Source organism: Papio anubis, chromosome 3 (genome assembly GCF_008728515.1).
Source record: "Papio anubis isolate 15944 chromosome 3, Panubis1.0, whole genome shotgun sequence".
Lineage (NCBI taxonomy): Eukaryota > Metazoa > Chordata > Mammalia > Primates > Cercopithecidae > Papio > Papio anubis.
Window position 1 is genome coordinate 164,304,605 of NC_044978.1, and position 19,702 is coordinate 164,324,306.

The following is a 19,702-nucleotide window of genomic DNA, read 5'->3' on the forward strand; positions in this document are numbered from 1 at the left end:
TATTTGCTCTTTTCCTTAGTTCTGGGAAATCCTTAGTTATTATGGGTTGTAAATCCACTTTTCTTGTTTTTCCGTTTTGTCTCTTTCTGAGGCTCATCTCTGCCTTCATCTTCATAGAGTGTTGAACTCTGTCTTCTCTTCTTCCCTGTTAAGGACACTTGCATTGGATTTAGGGCCTACCCTAACTCAGGATGCTCTCCTCTCTAGAACCTTAACTTAATCACAACAACAAACACTCTTTTTCTAAACAAGGTCACGTTCACAGTTTCACATTCACAGGTTCCAGGGGGTTCCTTTCAACCCACTTCAGCCATTCAACCTGCTACAATAACCCTATTTGATTGTTTATCTGACTTTTCCCTCCAGTGGTTGATGCCCCAAATTATAGTCCCAACATATTTGATCTGAATATTTAGTACTCTTGAAATGTATTTTTAAATTCCTCTCAAAAGGATATTTATTTTGTGACTTCTGCTATACAAGGTGTGGGTGTTGACAGCAGTTTTCCATGACTCACTCCATTCTGGGACTTGCAATAGCAAGCAACTGAGAACTTCTAATACTACTTAATGTTTATTTCTTCTGCTCCATAAACTTTTGATTTTTTAAAAAAGTATGTCTATAGTAAGTCTCACTCCTGTTTTCGTATTCCAGCATAAGCAATATACCAAACTTAAACTTGGTGCTGTGTTAAATAGTAGCAATGGACATCAAAGACTTTCTTACGGTGTTTAAATTCAAGAGACAAGAGCTCCAAGTAGCGTTCCTAAGCATTGTCTATAGATCATGTGGCGGTAACGTCATTAGTATAGAACAGAAATGGGTGTATATGAGCTTTATGACTTCGGTCAAGTTTTATATTTTTCATTTAGTTACCTTCTAGAAAGTTTGAAATTTCAAAGATGTCAGCAAAAATATTGATTATGAATGGGTTTTAGGTTTATAATGATACATGATATTACGCATTTGCTAGTTCCACAGTCCCCCATTTCAAAATTGAGTATAAAAGCTGTCTGCAGAGTAGATTTATTCATACTGATTCTGTTTTCTAGCGCGAAATCCTTAAACACATCAAATAATGTGTAGACTGAATATATTAACTTGAGGTTGTAAACTATATTTTTAAGGTTACAGTTATAACTTTTTAAGTGTGATGAAATGTCTTCCTTTTTACTTTCCTCAATAAAATCTATCATTTCTCGTACTAAAGCTTTTATGACTGAGCAAATGACAGTCCTTTGGCTGAAACATTCCTGAATTGCAGTGAGTGTAATTCAGCCACTACCCTGGCCGTTCTTTATAAGCTACTCATGTTTGGGTTTCATTCTTTACTCAGAAATAGCACACTAACGTCACTGAGGTTGATTGTTTGTGTAGTTTTCATTTCCCTGTTCTTTGGTTTATTTTAAATTCTTAGTCACTGCAAAGTTTGACAGCTTTGCTCATTAAAACTTAATAATTAAATATAGAAAATTAAAGCTAACTGGAAAGGATCTCGGTAATCACTCTAATTTTTTTTGTCTTAAAAATGAAGTTGAAGTCTACCTAGAAAAGTGAAGTGACTGTCACACAAACTGAATCATTTATTCCTTGTGGGGTTGCAGTTAAAACCCTGGACTCTGAATACAGCACCATTGTTACTTGCACTACTTTTAGTGTCTGTGAAGTTTCTAACGTCAGTCACTATATAAACATTCATTAAATATAAATAAATAAATGTGACTCTTTAATTTCAAAGCATAAATTATTTACTTGTTTTTATTTCTAAGATATACTCAAAATAAACTCAACCTCAAACTGTACTTAGCAATTAAGATTCTTATATTTATTACCAGGAGGAAAAACACTTAAAAAATAAGAGTGTTATTTTAGAGATTTCCAAAGATATTGCAGGATTATAAAGAATAAAATATAAATCAGCCAGGTGTGGTGGCTCACACCTATAAACCCAGCACTTTGGGAGGCCGAGGCAGGCGGATCACCTGACGTCAGGAGTTCAAGACCATCCTGGCCAACATGGTGAAACCCTGTCTCTACTAAAAATACAAAAATCAGCTGGGTATGGTGGTGGGCACTTATACTCCCAGCTCCTTGGGAGGCTGAGGCACAAGAATTGCTTGAACTTGGGAGGTGGAGATTACAGTGAGCTGAGATTGTGCCACTGTACTCTAGCCTAGGCGACTATGTCTCAAAAAAAAAAAAAAAACCAAAACCCAAAAAGAACAAATTAATAGAAACCTCATCACTAAAATAGTGATCATTTTGATATGTTTTTTTCCCAATTATTATTATTTTTGACTATGCAGAGATTCTTTTCCATCAAGGATATCGGTTTTGGTGTTTGCTTTTTAAAAGCTTGTAAGCATTTTTCTCTTCAGGTCTCCTTTGAAAGAATCATTTTTATTGGAGGCATACAATTTTGTTGTTTGGATGTTTTATAATTTGTTTAACTCTTCTTCTTATAACTGACTTCTTTGGGAGTTTCTAATTTTCGTCTGTTATACGTCATACTGACATAAAGTCGCTGGAAATACCTTCTGTCAGATTTGGTGAGTGCCCGCTCAGGATAGATAATGTTTGGGATAGCCAGGGTCATAGGCTCTTAGTATGCTCGCTGGGCTGGTTGGCAAATCTTGCTCGAGACGTGAGCTTTGAGTTCATATGTGAGTCTCAATTCTGTTTTGCCTGTGCTAAATAACTGCCAATTAAAAGCAACAACAACAAATCCTTTGCGGTTTTGATTAGAGGAAATTGTATTTTAATCGGAATGTTTTTGATCACCATGTTTTCTCAGTCCCAATGATTGAACACTTATGTTTGCTTTAGTAACTAACAAACAGCTTTGTCGGGTGGCGGGGGGACAGAATACAATCCAATAATATACTTGGATTGTAAGATACATCTGGATTTCAGAAAACATTTTTTAAAAAATTTGTTTATTTCGGTAGATTTTGGGGGAACAGGTGGTGTTTGGTTACATGAGTAAGTTCTTTAGTGGTGATTTCTGAAATTTTGGTGCACCCATCACCCGAGCAGTGTACACTGCACCCAGTGTGTAGTCTTTTATCCCTCACCCACCTCCCACCGTTTCCTCAAAGTCCATTGTATCATTCTTATTCCTTTGCATTCTCGTAGCTTAACTCCTGCTTGTGAGTGAGAACATACCATGTTTGGTTTTCCATTCTTGAGTTGACAGGTCAGAAAACATTAGAAAACATTGAAATGAGGGAGGATGTGTGTCTTAAAACCAAGAAAACAGAATTTGAAACTTAACGAATACTCATTTAATATGTCATGCTTTTTCTAATTCCTCCTACTGTTCGTGAGGTAGATTTTATTCTTCCCATTTTATCAGTGATGGAACTCTGTTACTGAGAGGAGGTGTGACTCGCCTAAAATCAACATAACTTGAAAGTGATAGAGCTGGGGTCGAAACCCAGGTATGCTCCACTTTAGGAATTCCTAAAAGAAAAGCCTCTGATATGTTAACCTGCAGGGATTTTAAAATTTCACTTAGATCAAAAGAAAATCAAATGTCAAATGGCTATTTTGTTTTAATACAAGGAATCCAAGTTTATTTTAGACAAAATAATAATACCTAAAATCTTCTGACCCAGAGGTATGCTCCATTTACATTTTGTATACAAGAAGTGCTGTGTTGCATTGTCTCAAGAAACACCAGCTCACATTGTACTCATTGTGAAGGGTGCCCCTGAAAGTTATGCAGTGCTGCGTGTGATGGAGAGTTTTCTGCCCCAAATGCCTGTAGTGTGCCTTGTGACCAACATTAGTGTATGTTGAAGAACTTTGCATTTGGAGTAGGAACTGCTGGGTTCAAAACCTGGGTCTGCCATTGGCTAGTGTAATCTTGGGCCCTTTACTTAACTCTTTTGTGCCTTGGTTTTCTCATTTTCCTTACCTTGATATTCCCACTCCCCAATTCGGATAACTAGCATTTTCACCTCATTCATGGATGCTCATTATTGATATTCAGGCTCCAAAAGCGACATAAAGTTACAAAACCTAGAGGGAGTGCCAGATAATATGAAGTCTCTTCTCAGGCAAGTCCGACCTTTGGGATAGGCGCAACTATGACTTCTTTGAGTCAGTTTTTGTTTTCAATTCATTTTTTATAAACATTGTCCTAAAGCATGAGCTATGATACTATGATTCAGCTACCTGTGTTTGTCTGAGTGCATGTGAAAAGCATATTTTTACACAAATGGACAGTAGATTTATATATTGTTAAATTACAAATAATATTCAGCATTATTGAAATGATATCTAGAAGATACCTTGTTTCTTTATAAAGTCAGTATTTTACAGGATCATAGATTATGCATTTTTCTGCTAAGTTTCCAGTTGAAAAATGAGTATTCAACTGCATAATTTGATTAATTATATAAATGTACATGGTATGGTATTCTTTATGCTTATGTTGAACTTAGAGCTATTACATATCAACTTTTCTCTCAAAGTTTTGATTATGTGTGATACAAATAATTTAAATGGGACAAGATGCATGGGTAAACTACTTTAAATAGTTGGTTTCTCAGAGAAGGGGGAAGACACTCACTTTTTTTCAGCCATCTCAAACATTCTGGCTAATAAATGATGTCTTGGAATTCCTCATAGGTTTAAACATAATAAGCTAAATTACTTTGATATTGGTAGTGTATATTAGGCAACTTATTATTATTATTATTATTTTTGGTATTTTTTAGGATTCTGAGTAACAATAAGATATCCGAGCTGAAGAATGGCTCATTTTCTGGGTTAAGTCTCCTTGAAAGATTGTGAGTATTCTTTAATTATTATCTCATTATTATTTTGTTTAACGCATTTTCATTGTAAATCTTCATTGTAAATCTGTTACTAAACTATTCAAAATAAAAATTGAGTTTTTCTAACATTTTTTAATGAAAAATTTTAAGAATTTTATTTTAAAAAACAAGTATCTAAATTCTGTAAAGGGCCAGATAGTAAGTAAATTGGGTTTTCACAGCTGGCCACAAGTGACTCACCTCTGCGCTTGAAGTGTGAATGCAACCTTAGATAACATGCCAACGAGTATTGCATAAGACGGTACTTATGAATGATAAATGAATCGATGTGGATGTCTTCCAATAAATCTTTACTTATACCAGAGGTCATGGACCATACTTTGTTGACTTTGTTTAAGTATGCTAGCTTAAAGCATCTATGCTGTCTTGAAATTCTGTGTCTTGAAACATGTATGCTATGTTAGGCCATTCTTGTATTGCTGTAGAGAAATACCTGATACTGGGTAATTTATCAAGAAAAGAAGTTTAATTGGTTTACGATTCTGCAGGCTGTACAGGAAGCATGGAGCTGGCATCTGCTCGGCTTCTAAGGAGGCCTCAGGAAGCTTACACTCGTGGTGAAAGGCCAAGCTTGCATGTCACCATGGCGAAAACAGCAGCGAGGATGTGATGTCAAGGGGAAAAACACTTGTATAAACTTTGATATTTTATTCAGATGTCTTTGAATGTGATATGTTTGTAAATATATATTTTTCTTAGCAATTAGGTCTAGTTTTGCTTATGATATGTCACAGGTAGCACTCATATTTTTGCTTTGGTGAGTTTCAGACAATGGACGTTTAATTTACTTGTATTCCGAATGCTATTCTGGGATCACATTTCAATTTCCCCTGTTAACTCATGCATTTAGGATAAAATTTCAAAATACATAAGGAAGCTACACTGTGAAACATCTCCGTTTCTGTGGAATAACACACTGTCCTCGTTTTTCTTAATTCTCTCTGCTCAACTTCACTTTCTCCACTTTTCTAAGGGGTCCTTTTCTTGACCCCTTTACCTAGAGGCTTCTCCTGTGATTGAACTCCTGCAGGACTTCATTACTTAGGTTCCTGATGTGTATGTAAATATATATGATCTAGCGTTCTTCATTTCTTTATGCATGTCTCTGTTCTTTTCATGTAGATAAGATGTCTTTAAGTTAGGTTATATACATGCATTTAGATCAGATGTCTTTAAGTTAGGTTATATACATGCCTGTGTGTGTCTATATATATATAGACACACAGACACAGAGGAATATTTTTAAACATTCTTGGCACAGTAGGAGCACTTTATTTCAATATTCCTACCATGTTCCATGTCGTCCATGTGCTTTAGAGTATGCTGATCACACCCTTGGTTCTAGGCCTGCCTAAGCTAAGGACGGTCCTTCATACACATTCGATGGTCACTGTGGTTCAGGAATGGACCTTTGGGACTATCAGGAAAGCAGACAGGAAGCCTGGGAGGACCCATCAAAGCATGACTGCCTTGGATCATTGTGTGAGACAGTACATTCCTATTATGTTTTCTGTTCCCTGCGAAGAAAAGTTACTGGGTTGACAGATACCATTTGCATATAACACAGTGTCAGGCATTTAGTATGTGCTTAGTTGATAATGAAAGGCATTAGTATGGTCTTCCCTTTCCAAAAGAAAGGATGGCAGGCACTCCTAGTTTATAAATAGTGTCTGTTGTGTTTAGAAACACATTTTATTTTTGGCACCTAAGATTGATGTGGCTGTTCATGTACACCATAAAAAGTATAGACAGCACAGCTAATGTTCTGTGCTGTGGTGTGAATTACTACCCTTTTTGCATCTATTTCTTACTTTCCCTTGTCTTTGACCTTGTTTTCAGCCATTTAAAGCTAACAAATCTCTGTACATGTTAGAAACAAATTAAGGAGCCATTTTGGGTGATACTAAAGTGCTGTGATTGTTTTTAGCCAGGGGTCTGTTTATTCACGAATCGCAAAATACTTCCTCACTCCTTTGTTGGGACCACAGAGATCAATATACAGATAAGGGACTTTGAGAGACCGTTTTATGAGTGGGGGCTTCAGTGTGAAAACCCAGTGTTGACCCTGGGACCTGGGCCTCTTGTGTTAAAGAACATCTTTATCTACACTGGTCCTAAGCTCAGCATATCTGAAGTATACACACATCAAGGGCCAGACCTGAGTCCTGGCCTCAGTCTGGCAGTTGTGTGTGTGTGGGGGGGCATGCATGCCCGGTTGGGACCTGCCTCTCGTATGGTTTTTGTGGGAGAGCAGCCCACTTTAGAAAGAAAGAAAAAGTGATGAAAGGGCTAGGCTCTTTTTTTCCCTGTTAATACTTTATTTTATTTTATTTTAAAGAGGTTTGTTACATGTCATGAGGGTTTGTTGTACCTATTATTTCATCACTCAGGTATTAAGCCCAGTACCCAAAAGTTATCTATTCTGCTTCTCTCCCTCCTCCCAGCCTCCCCCATCAAGTAGGTCCTAGCGTCTCTTGTTTCCTTCTTTGTGTTCATAAGTCCTTATCATTTAGCTCCCCCTTGTAAGTGGGAACATAAGGTGTTTGGTTTTCTGTTCCTGTGTTAGTTTGCTAAGGATAATAAAGGCTGGGCTCTTAGTTGCTCTGCCCTGGCCCTGGGAGGGAGACACTCGGTGCTCCCTGCTCCTCCAGGGGAGCGGACTTTATTCCTTCAGCACTGACTGTTCCGTGCGTCTCTCCTTATGTCTTCTAAATGAAAGCCTGAGAGCATTCTTGGCTCCAGTACTGGCGTGGAAGCCACCCCACCCACCCACTCATGCTTTCAGCAACCCTCAACCAGCGACTGAGAGCAGATGGTGGGTAACTACCCTGCCTGCCTCACCTGTCAGGTGGGGCCGCCCTGAGGTGCCTTCTCCACCGGCCTGAGAGTCCCCGGGGACCGAGTCTCAGGTACCTCAGTGGTAAAGTCTTCAGCAGCTCACCTTGTTGGGCATCATTCTCTTTCTTGTCTCACTTCCCACTTTTCTACTGGTGCATTCTGGGGTCACCCCCCGAGTAAAGCCATTATTTTCACCCTTGTCTGGGAGAATTCCACCTAAGAGATACAACCGGCCAAATAACATGTTTGCCATTCAGATTTGCCTAGTCAGAGAGTCCTGAAGGTGAGAATAGAATAACCGGATGACTTGAAAATACAGCAGATAGGGTATGGTGTAAAAGATGGTTGGCAGAACAAGGAATTACTCACACCAAGGTCAGAACTTCAAAGCTGTGGCCTTGGAATTCCTGGAGCCAAGTCATACAGAATAAGGGTTAGGGTTTTGTAGGGTAGGGTGGGGAGTGTGGGCTGGGATAGTAAGAGCTGACTCTGTTGAACTAATGAACATGACCCATCGTTTGTTTCTCATCTTGCCCCATGTAGGAAGATAGCAGTGTGTGTGTTTTATTTTCATAGGAATATTTAGGTTGAGTTTTTTTTTTCTTTTTTTTTAAATTTAGGAGCTTAGATTTGGGGTTTTATTTTTTATGACAAAGTAACTAAACCCCGATGGTGTCATGGAAGCTAGTTTTCTAGTTTTGGTTCACCTTTTGAAGGTAGTTTGCTATATTTTAGAAGTCTAATGAGTGGATAACTGATGCAGATTTATTGTATCATATTAATTAAAATCATAAAGAGATAGTTGACTTAATATGAAGGTTTGGTACAAGTATTGCCTCAACAGATAATGAGCCTTTTCCATGTAGCCGATTTAAGTGTATTCAACAAGCATTTAAGGTGCGCACACTGTGCTAGGCTTGGGGTTTATGGAACATATGTAGTAATGGGGAGAAAAGTAGGATATATATAGTAAGCAAATCTCAAGTACTGTGGATAAAGAAAATGTGTAAGAGGATACTAAGTTTGGCAGTGCAGCACTGTGAATGTCTGCGAGTTTGTGGTGGAATAGGATGAAATTTAGAAAGACTGAAGAGAGAGCCTTGCTCATGCTGGATGAGACGGTTTGGGATGGGGTAGAAGCAGGGAGCCATATCAGGTCTCAGGTAATTTAAAGCTCATACTCTCTGTTTAGAGACCAGTGCCCTAGACTAGACCATGGTTATCAAACTTCATGAGTATTAGAATCCCCTGGGGTTTTGTGAAGGCACAGATTATGGTATCCTATACCACACTGAACATGGGATAGGTTGACCTTTGAGATGGCTGTTAGGCTTCCAGACGGAGACATTGAGTGAGAACTCATAGAAGTGGTACATTTGGTCTAGAGTTACAAATTTGAGTCTAGGGACTCAAAGCTGTAGGTGGTGATGAGATTGTCTAGGAGAAGGCATTGTGTGGTAAGAAGAAGTGGGTGTGGGTCAAGCACCAGTTGGTCTGATAAATACAGTGAGGATTCATTCATTCAACAAAGTGATCGAGAGTTACTGTGTGTTGGACATTTTTCAAGTGAAGAAGGCAAGTAGTGCACACTCTCTGCCTCATGTAACTTACATTCTAGTGATTGAGAAAATAGACAATAAATGAAATGATTCAGACAAATAAAGATGATGATAGATTTGTGGTAAGTGCCATGGAGCAAAACCAGTCAGGAGGGGGCTCTCTGTGGGCTGAGGGTGTCCTTGGTTTTCAGTAGAATGTGCAGGGACACCTCCTCCAGGAGGAAAGCACAGAACAGAGGGAGGTGAGGGAGAGAAGCTAGCAGACATCTACAGGAAGAGTATATAGGCCTTTCTGTCACATCAACCAAGGAGTCTTCCCCCCTACCCACCCAGGTAATTGGTGTTTTGGATTCTCGATCCTATAGGCCCCATGGTGTTAGGCTGCTAAACTTGCATAGTAATTGTCTCTGTTGGCCTACTTGCTAAAAAACATTATTATTAAAAGATAGAATTACGTAAATTTATACTTCCTATACATTTTCTGCTTGGTTTTTTGGTAGATACGTTTTTTTTTAGACTGTTTTCAGCATTGAGACTTTTATATCCATCATCCATGCATTCACTAGTCTGTACCCTTCCTTCCTTCTTCCATCTGTTTTTTGTTTGTTTGTTTGTTTTGAGACGGAGTCTCACTCTGTTGTGCAGGCTGGAGTGCAGTGGCATGATCTTGGCTTCCTGCAACCTCCATCTCCCAGGTTCAAGCAATTCTCCTGTCTCAGCCTCCCAAGTAGCTGAGATTACAGGTGTGTGCCACCACGCCCAGCTACTTTTTGTATTTTGGGTAGAGATGGGGTTTCACCGTGTTGGCCAGGCTGGTCTCAAACTCCTGACCTCAAGTGAATGTCCACCTTAGGCTCCTAAAGTGCTGGGATAAAATAAAATAAAATAAAATAAAGTATAAACGGAGAAAAAAAGGGCCCAGCCCTTTCATCACTTTTTCTTTCTTTCTAAAGTGGGCTGCTCTCCCACAATTATTGGGATTTCTACTGGTGCATTCTGGGGTCACCCCCCAAGTAAAGCGTGAACCACTGCACCCAGCCCCATCTCTGTCTTCATTTTATGGAATTGCCATTCTTGTATTGTGCTATGTATTCAGTTACCAGTATTTAGTGACATGCCTCCCCCATATACTCTGTAACTGCTGACGCTACAGTTGCCTACTGGTCAGTGTGTTTGACTTTCCAATGTGAATCCTACCCCTAGGCCACTAAGGTAATTCAGCATCTCTTCCAGCTATTGACAGAGTCTGTCCTAGTCAATAAGAGATGAGGAGCAGAGCAGTCTGCTGTGGGATGTGGAGAGAGATTTCCTGGCCTTTAAGGAGAGGTACGAGAAGAAAGTCTGTTTATTTTTATGACTTTGTGGTTGGAGGTGATTTCTGAACCTGGGATTCCATATTGTAAGTCAGGCTCAGCCTGAAGGCACAGTTACATTCTGAGGATGGTGGATCTGAGAGATGGATGGAAGCAACCACAAAGGTTGCCCAACTCTTGATTTCGTGTGATGCCAGAGAATTACTTTTGTGATTGTTGAAGGCATTTTGAGTGGAGGGTTCTGATACTTGCAGTTAAAGGCATCTTAGCTGGTCTACTTTATGTTCTTTCCTAAAGGAGGTAATTCTTTTACCAAGAACTTAAAATATTCCTTTAGTTCTATTTAAGCAATTCTTGTGCTTTTTTTCATTTATGCTTTAATGATCCAATGTATTCAGATTTAGCCATACATCCTAAAGTCAGACTCCTGTTTACTAGGGAAGCTGTGGGTTGGTGGGGGGAAAAGGGGATGTTAAATGAGAGAAACTGACTATAAATATATTTTGGCAATGCCTGATTAATATGGCTATTATTAAATGTTATATAATATGTCAGGAATTTTTTATTAAAGGAAAAGTATATCTTTAAATTATATTACAGTACTCAGTTATTCATGAGAGGTATTTTGTAGAAACATATGCAGTTCATCATTGACTCCAAATTGATGTACTGCTTTAGCTAAATCAGTTCCTGTTGTAGATGCTGTTTAAAATCTGAAAAGGGAAACGTATGTTTTAAAAAAATGGAACTAACATTATATATTTCTATTTACAGAGCTTTTTAGCTTATGCAAAACAAGTCAAAAACATACAGGTTGAATTTTTTCATAAAATCATCTTGTTGAAATAAGGGTCAGTTGGGGAGTTGCAGGGAGGAAGATAGGAACTAATAAGTCCGTCCTGATGATTAACTGTACCTCCTGGGACTTAAATGCTGGGGATCAAACATTTGATTATGGAAAGTTTTAAACATACAGCAAAATTGAAAGGGCAGTGCCGTATCTTTCATATTACCAATTTACTTACCCAGATTCAACAATTCAGTAATTATTAACAACATGCCATCATTTTTTCTTCTGTATTGGAATATACCTACATATGTTTGGTGAATTATTCGAAGGTCAACTGCAGACATCATGACTGTCTACTTTTATGGAGAAATGGAAATGATTCGTAATGAGATACCGCATTCTCCAGATTATCTGACTTTATGAACAGCCTTGTAATTTTTGTAGCCAACCATAACTTACTAAAAAAAAAATATATATATATATAGTTTATATATAAATATATAAATATTTATATATATAGTTTATATATAAATATATATATATATATATTTTTTTTTTGGGGGGGGTGCGGGGGACGGAGTCTCGCTCTGTCGCCCAGGCTGGAGTGCGGTGGCGCGATCTCGGCTCACTACAAGCTCCGCCTCCTGGGTTCATGCCATTCTCCTGCCTCAGCCTCCCGAGTAGCTGGGACTACAGGCACCTGCCACCACGCTCAGCTAATTTTTTGTATTTTTAGTAGAGATGGGGTTTCACCATGTTAGCCAGGGTGGTCTCGATCTCCTGACCTTGTGATCCGCCCGCCTCGGCCTCCCAAAGTGCTGGGATTATAGGCGTGAGCCACTGTGCCCGGCCTAAAATATTTTTATAGAAAGGTTAATGTAATTCTGTCTGCTAGCCTTGGTGTGTTCTTTCATCCATGAACATATCCATCCACACACTCTGTATTGCGTGTCTCCCCCTCGCTGAGTGGAGCAGAGCCTGCTCTTGTGGAACCTGTGGTCTCTCAGTGAAGACAGTTGAAGTAATTGAGGTGCACTTGGTACAGCGTGATAAGAGATGCCACAGGACAGGGCGCAGAGCACTGTTATTCACAGGGTTTTTTTTTTTTTTTTTGAGACAGAGTCTTGATCTGTCGCCAAGCTGGAGGGCAGTGGTGTGATCTCGGCTCACTGCAGCCTCTGCCTCCCGAGTTAAAGCCTCAGCCTCACGAGTAGCTGGGACTACAGGTGTGCGTTACCACGCCTGGCTAATTTTTGTATTTTTAGTACAGACGGGGCTTCACCCATGTTGGCCAGGCTGGTCTCGAACTCCTGATCTCAGGTGATCCACCTGCCTCGGCCTCCCAAAGTGCTGGGATTATAGGTGTGAGCCAGTGTGCCCAGCGTTCACAGGTGTCTTTCTGGAGGAAGGAATGGAGTTTCACCCAAGGCCTCAAGGATTCGTGGGTGAAGAGGGATGGAGGTGAAGTTGTGAGTTGGAGGAGATTGTGATGTGTTCCAGACAGGGAATCCCAAGTGCAGAGGACTGGAGGTGAGAGGAAATACCGTTTCTAGAAACATCTTGCAGTATGACTGGTATAAATGAAGAGAGACAGGGTGAGTGTTAAGGGAAGATGTTGAGCAGATGGGAAGTGAGAGTTGGTGAAGGAAAGGTGGGCAAGGCTGGGACCATGGGTAGTCTTGGAAGTTACCTTAACGCACCTGAACTTCCTTCTGAGGGACTGTATATCTTTTTGAGGTTTCAATCAGAGCAGAGACTTGATCAGGTCTGTGTTTAAAAAGATCACTTCAAATGGAGAATCGGACGTAGGTGAGAACTTGTGTGGTTTACAACCTGGGCTAGGCTGATGATGATGACCTGGACAGAGAGGCAGTGACTTTGAGGCCTAGTTGGAAGGCTGGGGGTTACCACATAAAATAACTTAGTTTTTCAAACATATGGAGAAGTCGAAAGAATGTTATCTCCAGCAACTCAACTTGATCATGGCCAACTTTTCAGTGTGTTTGGTTTACCTGTTTTCCTATTATTTTAGCTATACATTTACTTGGTTCCTCTAGCAAATCTCCACTGTGTCAATCAGAAAGAGACCCTTAAATCCTGGCCACTTATTAAGATCAAGAACTTGGCTGAATTTCTTAATCTTTCTGCACATGAGTTTCCTCATCTTAAACAATGACACTGCCTCCTAGGGTGATTATAAGGTCTTAATAGTCTCATAAGTGATAGACACCAGCTCACTATATTTAGTAGTTTGTGCATCCAAACAGCCCAGAGTTAGAGGTGGATTTCAGGCTTGGCTGGATCCAGGGGCTCACCATTTTTCTCTTTTCCATTCTGTTGGCTGCTTCAGATTGTAGCAACAGGGCCATTAGCAGCTCCAGACTCAGATCTTGACCTCATATCAAACCAGTGGGAATGTCTATGCTCATCTCTCCCTCTCCCACAAGTCCTGGATGTAGTTAGACCAAAGTCATATAATTGCTAAGGCCAGAGTATTTGAAAAATCTGCACAAGGTTGATCAGGTGTCATGCCTGAAGGGATAGTGTTGAAAATTTGGGGGCACTACCTGTACCATATGGAGAAGTAGAGGTGTTTCCACCTTAAAGCAATGGAGAAGGCTGCTCCCCCCACCAAAAAAATAAGTAAATAAATAAATAAATATTAAATAATTGATAGCAATAATTATAGCGTTATTGCTATTAAATTTTGGAACCTTTGATAGTTGCAAACCTTTCACACCTTCACTCACTGTAGAAGTTTTGAATTTTTGAATGGCTTGTGGTCTACACCTTTTGGCTATTTGTCCTTAGAGTGGAGTGGGCAGAGTTTCCTTAGGTCTCTGCTTGGCCTGGGTACTGGCTGGTTCACATTACCAGGCTGATATCTTAACCTGCATTTCCCCAGAAGCAGGTCCCCAGGTGAGCTTTCAGTGTAGTAATTTGGTTGGGAGGTTTGCCCAACAACCCTCATATTTGGTGCTGGACTATGAGAAGCAAGCACAGCCGTTAGGGCAGTGTCTTCCCAAGCAGCTCCTGCGGCAGGCAGCTGGTACTGGGGACTGCTGGGAGCCAGTGAGGCACATGCTCAGAACCCCCAGCCCTCTGGGATATTCTGTTTTCCTCCCGGGTGAGGGCTCTTCCTGTGGCCATTCATGCCCTTTACCCCTCTGACCTTCATGGATTGACTCTCAGGAGGTGCCCAAGAGAAAGCTGCATGGGGATGAGTTGCAGATAGAGGGACCGCAGGTGTGAGCACTGCCGTCCTGTCAGTGTCTGCTGCAGCAGGTACCTGGAGAAAAGGATGATGGGACCATGGCGTTCACAGTAGGAAACTTACCCTCTGCATAATATTCCTCTTTCTGTTGAAATTGCTACACCAGGGACTATCTTTTTACTCCAAGTTAAGAGGAGAACTTAAAAGCTGGTTGGAAGTCCAGAGAGAAGGATGGGATTTGTGAGTTTACCTGACTACTAAGACCTTTTCTGACCATTTAAGTGTATTTTGTGAAGCTTCCTGACTTTTTTAGATCTTTTCAGATACTTTATTTAGAAAATAAATTAGAGGTCGGGTGCAAAAACCCGAAAAGTTAGGGTAGTTACCAGCATCAACAAAGCTGTTGTTTTCTTATGGAATATGAAGTTTTCAGAGTTCTGATTAATGAAGTACCTATCCAGTGATAGTAATCAGAGCATAGATTTTATACTGATGTTTAATAATCATTTTGTTTTTTTAAATATTGTGAAGTACTGAGGTGGGTGGTTGCAGGGGGTTTGGTTTTATTTAGAAAAACCTGGCTCTGATTGTGGGGAGGTGGTAGAATTGGAATCCCAACCCTAGCTACTGAGGAGTACCTATGTGTTAAAAATGAGGATGAGATGCAAGAAAGACCATAGAATTTGCTAGAGGCCACAGTGATCCCAGAATTGACAGATTGCATTTCCAGAGCAGCGTTCTTGAGAATTTCTAGTCCAGTCTCTATCACCAGGTATTAAACAGCACGCATAGTGTGGGAAGCCACAGTGCCACTAACATATCAAAAATGCTGGGCTTACGGTAAGTACGCTCTGGACTTCACTGCTGAGCGAAGGGCCAACCTCCTCAGGATGCTTTTGTGAAATTTCTGGGGAATCCAACCAGAAGCCAATTTTGATATATAGTAACTTTTGCTGTATTGATAGAATGAGCCTGAGAGAAAACTCACATGTTATGAGGCATACCATGTACAGCAGTTCACTTTCATTAGCTGGTGGGACAGTGACGTTGAATGTGCCTCTGATTGGATGGAAGAAAACACATGAATCTGTGTTCATTGCAGTGAGACCTCCTTGGAGTCCTTTCTGTCGCATAGGTAGAGAAGGGATGCCTGCTGCTTTCTGATTTGGAGTGAGTGGAGAAGGCAAACTGAGGATTTTCCTCTAAATAATTTAGACCGCCTGGGCACAGGTGAGAATGCCCATGACGGAGCAATTGTCATTAAAGAGCCTCACACAGTGCTGTGCTGACAGGGGGTGCCAGTGGTCCAGGGCCTACTTCTAGGAAGGTCTTGTACATTTCAAGTAAGTAAAGGACTAAGGCACCCTGGAGGTACTGGTTACCTTGGCTTGTACTGAGCATTTCTCTACATGTCTGTTTTGTTTCACCAATGGTGTGTCCATCCTTAAATGAAGAGTAGTGTTAGAAGCTTACACGTGGCTATATAAAGAAGGGGCAAGGTTGCCACTGTTACGTAAGGATGTCAGGAGAAGAAAAACTGAAAAGAGTTTCAGTTCGCCATCTGGCGTCAGCTTCCCTGGGAGATGAGCAGAGGCCACTCTGGCTTCAGCAGACAAGGTTGTAGGTGGGTCCTGACAGACAGTCCCAGCTGAGGGGGTCCCATAAAGCTGAAGAGTGGGCCAGTCACTGGCAGAAGTGTCGTCTAGGGAAAAGGACTGTATTTAGACGGTCAGCTCTCCGTAGAGGTCTAGCCAAACACTTGTATAGGCGACTGGTAAGTCCCCAGCTGAGTCCAGTGCCCAGGAGAAGAGCTGTAGCCATAGCCTGTCTGCAAAACCACACAGGTAGAGGGATGTGGCTGAGACTCTCACTGCTGCCTCCCACCCCTAAGTAGTAGTGCTCTTGCATGAACATGCCAGCATACTTGAGAAGAATGAGGATAAATGGTGACTGCTATCAAATTCCACATGGTATGAAGCTTGTGCATCTGTGCTTTGAGCTATGTATTGTGGTTTATCACACACTTATTTTATATCCTCACCTCATAGAAAACCTAACCATAGGCCGAGTGTGGTGGCTCATGCCTGTAATCCCAGCACTTTGAGAGACCGAGGCAGGCAGATTGCTTGAGGTCAGGAGTTTGAGACCAGCCTGGCCAACATGGCAAAACCCTGTCTCTACTAAAAATACAAAAAATTAGCTGGGTGTGGTGTCAGGCGCCTGTAACCCCACCTACTTAGGAGGCTGAGGCATGAGAATTGCTTGAGCCTGGGAGGTGGAGGTTGCAGTGAGCCAAGATCACGCCACTGCACTCCAGCCTGGGTGACAGAGCAAGACTCCGTCTCAAATGACAGCAACAACAAAAAAGATAAAAACCTAAATTTAGAAGGCCAGGGAAGGGAAAATATATCAACAACCAAAAGACATGAATTTTAGAGTGTATACTTTTGAAGATGGGTTTTAAAAATTCAATTGAATGATGTTTGTGACAATTGTAATTAGATTTACTTTGATATCCAAAGTATGGCATACTAAGGAAGAAATTATAGAAGTAATGTATATGATTGTAGTTCAGTGATAATTGTGAAGTTGAATAATATATTAGGTCACATACTTCTTTTATGACATATATTTTTATTCTTTTATTTACCAAACCAAAAGACTCTGGAGCTAGATTTGTCAAATTTGCATTCTGACTCTGCCATTTACTACTGGCTTGATCTTGGCCTAATCATTTTGGCTTCAGTTTCCTCCTGTTACACTTTTGTTTTTTTGTATAGCAGGTAAGTGTGGTATGCCTGAATACTTGTTACAGTGTTGATATGTGAATAACTTTTATTTTATTTTTAACAGGGATCTCCGAAACAATCTTATTAGTAGTATAGATCCAGGTGCCTTTTGGGGACTGTCATCTCTAAAAAGATTGTAAGTGTTTGAATTGCTTGCTTATGAGTTTGAATTGTTCCTTGTATAAGTAGCTGTCAACTTGCTTTAACATGATGAAAAATGGACATTTAATAATTCTTTGAGCTTCACCGGACCGGGTCCCTGATACAGAAACAGAAAGAGGCTGGGCGCAGTGGCTCACGCCTGTAATCCTAGCACTTCGGGAGGCCGAGGCGGGTGGATCACCTGAGGTCAGGAATTCAAGACCCACCTGGCCAACATGGTGAAACCCTGTCTCTACTAAAAATACAAAAATTAGCTGTCATGGTGGCGTGTGCCTGTAGTCCCAGCGAGCTGGGAGGCTGAGGCAGGAGAATCCCTGGAACCTGGGAGTGGGAGACCACAATAATCTGAGATTGTGCCACTGCACGACAGGGCGAGACTCTGTCTCGAGAAAACAAAAAGAAAGAAAAGCAGAAAGAATATTTTATATAAGTAGCTGAGAAGGTGGTTAATTTGCACAGTGGTTTGATTTGTTTGATGGTGGCTGGCTGTGTTCCTCTTCTGCTACTGAAATCATTACCATGTCGGCTTTGCCAGCAGACATAATCTGTAGACGATTTTCAAACTGTGTCTGTTGTAAATGCCATGTCAACAAAGGTACCTTTTAAGTAATGATTTAAAGTCTTGCCATTTTCATGTGTGTCTATATATTACGATTTTGAAACCCAAGGACCAGTTTTTTATTGCTTCTGAAGCTAAACAACTCCCCTATCTCCTATATGAAGCTCCTTTCTCAGTTGCTGTCTGAGCAGGCCCACACTTTAGAAGCGGCTCTCCAAAAAAGCCATGAGGACTGTCTCTCCATCCTTTATTCTTTCTGAAAGCATTTACTGAGCACTTAACCACTTACCATGCCCTGACTTCTTCGGAAGATCTTGCAGACTCTTGGGGTTTGCGGGGATAGATAATGTAGGAGAAGAAAAATAATTTTCCCTCTACCCTTCCAGTTTCTCAGCTTGGACCTCTAACAAAAGACAGATTAACAAGAGAAAAGCAGAAGTGTATTGAGAAAACTCAGGAAAAGAGTAATTCTCAAAAGAGGTGGCTTAGAACTCTGGCTTATGTAGCCTTTCAACAAGGAGCAATACGTTTTTTGAGAAGTGACAAGACAAAGGAGAAGGACCTTGAGTCTCTTAAGGGAAAGCAAATTGTGGGAAGGCAAATATACGGGAGACTAATGGTAGATAAAGTCTAATTAGTAATGTTTGTTATGTAGATTCCTTTGGTGCCTTGACTAAGCTGATAAGGGTCCAAAGCCCTCTCCTGGGAGGAACTTCTGTCCTTTCTGGTGGAGAAGGGAGGAGGGACACCTTTCTAAATTTATGTCCTGCTTTTCGTCAGATAGGGTAGAGCAGAGAGCTGTTCTTGTATCTGTCTGCTTTTCAATCGGCCTGTAGCTAGAAATAATCCTTATGCCAATATGACATGTTTTGGGTGGCGTGTTCTGCTACCCTTCAGTCGTTAGTGAAAATACATCTGAATGCACATACAGGTGCTGTAACAGGTAAAATCATAAACATAACCTGCTAGGGAAAGGAGAGAGCGCCTGCGATGGGAACAGCCTGCCGTGAGAGCCACGGACTTGTTTAGATGTGAACTTGCTCCCAGGGAATGAAGATGTATTAAAAAGGCCTTCCAAACAGGGTGGACGCAGGTGTGCAAGCATGTATCTCTTGGGACAATAGTTTAGTTCTTTGATCAGAGCAGAAAGTAGAAAGAGGAAAAAGAATATTGGAAGATCATGCTGGTCAGGGGACTGGGCTTGTTGAAGACCTGCTATATTAAAAATGTTTAATCTGTTCTTTAGACAGTAGAGGGCTACCAGAACTTTTTGAATATGGAATTGACATGATCAGATTTGTATTTCAGAATATTCTGATGGCAGTAAGGAGAAACCACATAAGTGTAGGGAGACCAGGGACAAAAGATCAGGGAGAGAGTCCAGATCCGTGATTTTATTTTCCTTATAGTCATCCTTTTGGCTGGCTCTATCTCTTGTTTTTTTGGGATTCTTATACACTTCTTTAAGTTTTCTTTTTTTTCCCCCTCCAGTGTGTGTGGGTATATTTTTATGTCTTACTGGTTTTCTGTAGTATTTGCATAATAACACTGGGTATGGCTGCTTTTAGTTTAATTACGCCATGACTTAAATGTTGACATTGACTTTCCATCCTAATACTTTTGACATCTTTTGT

General features: G+C 40.6%; 1 protein-coding gene across 1 annotated transcript in view; it reads left to right on the top strand.

Moving 5' to 3' along the window:
• The window catches only part of ADGRA3 (adhesion G protein-coupled receptor A3), a 130,282-nt gene that overhangs the window by 36,703 nt on the left and 73,877 nt on the right, over positions 1-19,702 (top strand). The window contains exons 2-3 of the mRNA XM_003898540.3: positions 4,725-4,796; positions 17,412-17,483. Coding sequence (XP_003898589.1) covers positions 4,725-4,796; positions 17,412-17,483 — 144 coding nt within the window. The remainder of the gene's footprint in view (positions 1-4,724; positions 4,797-17,411; positions 17,484-19,702) is intronic.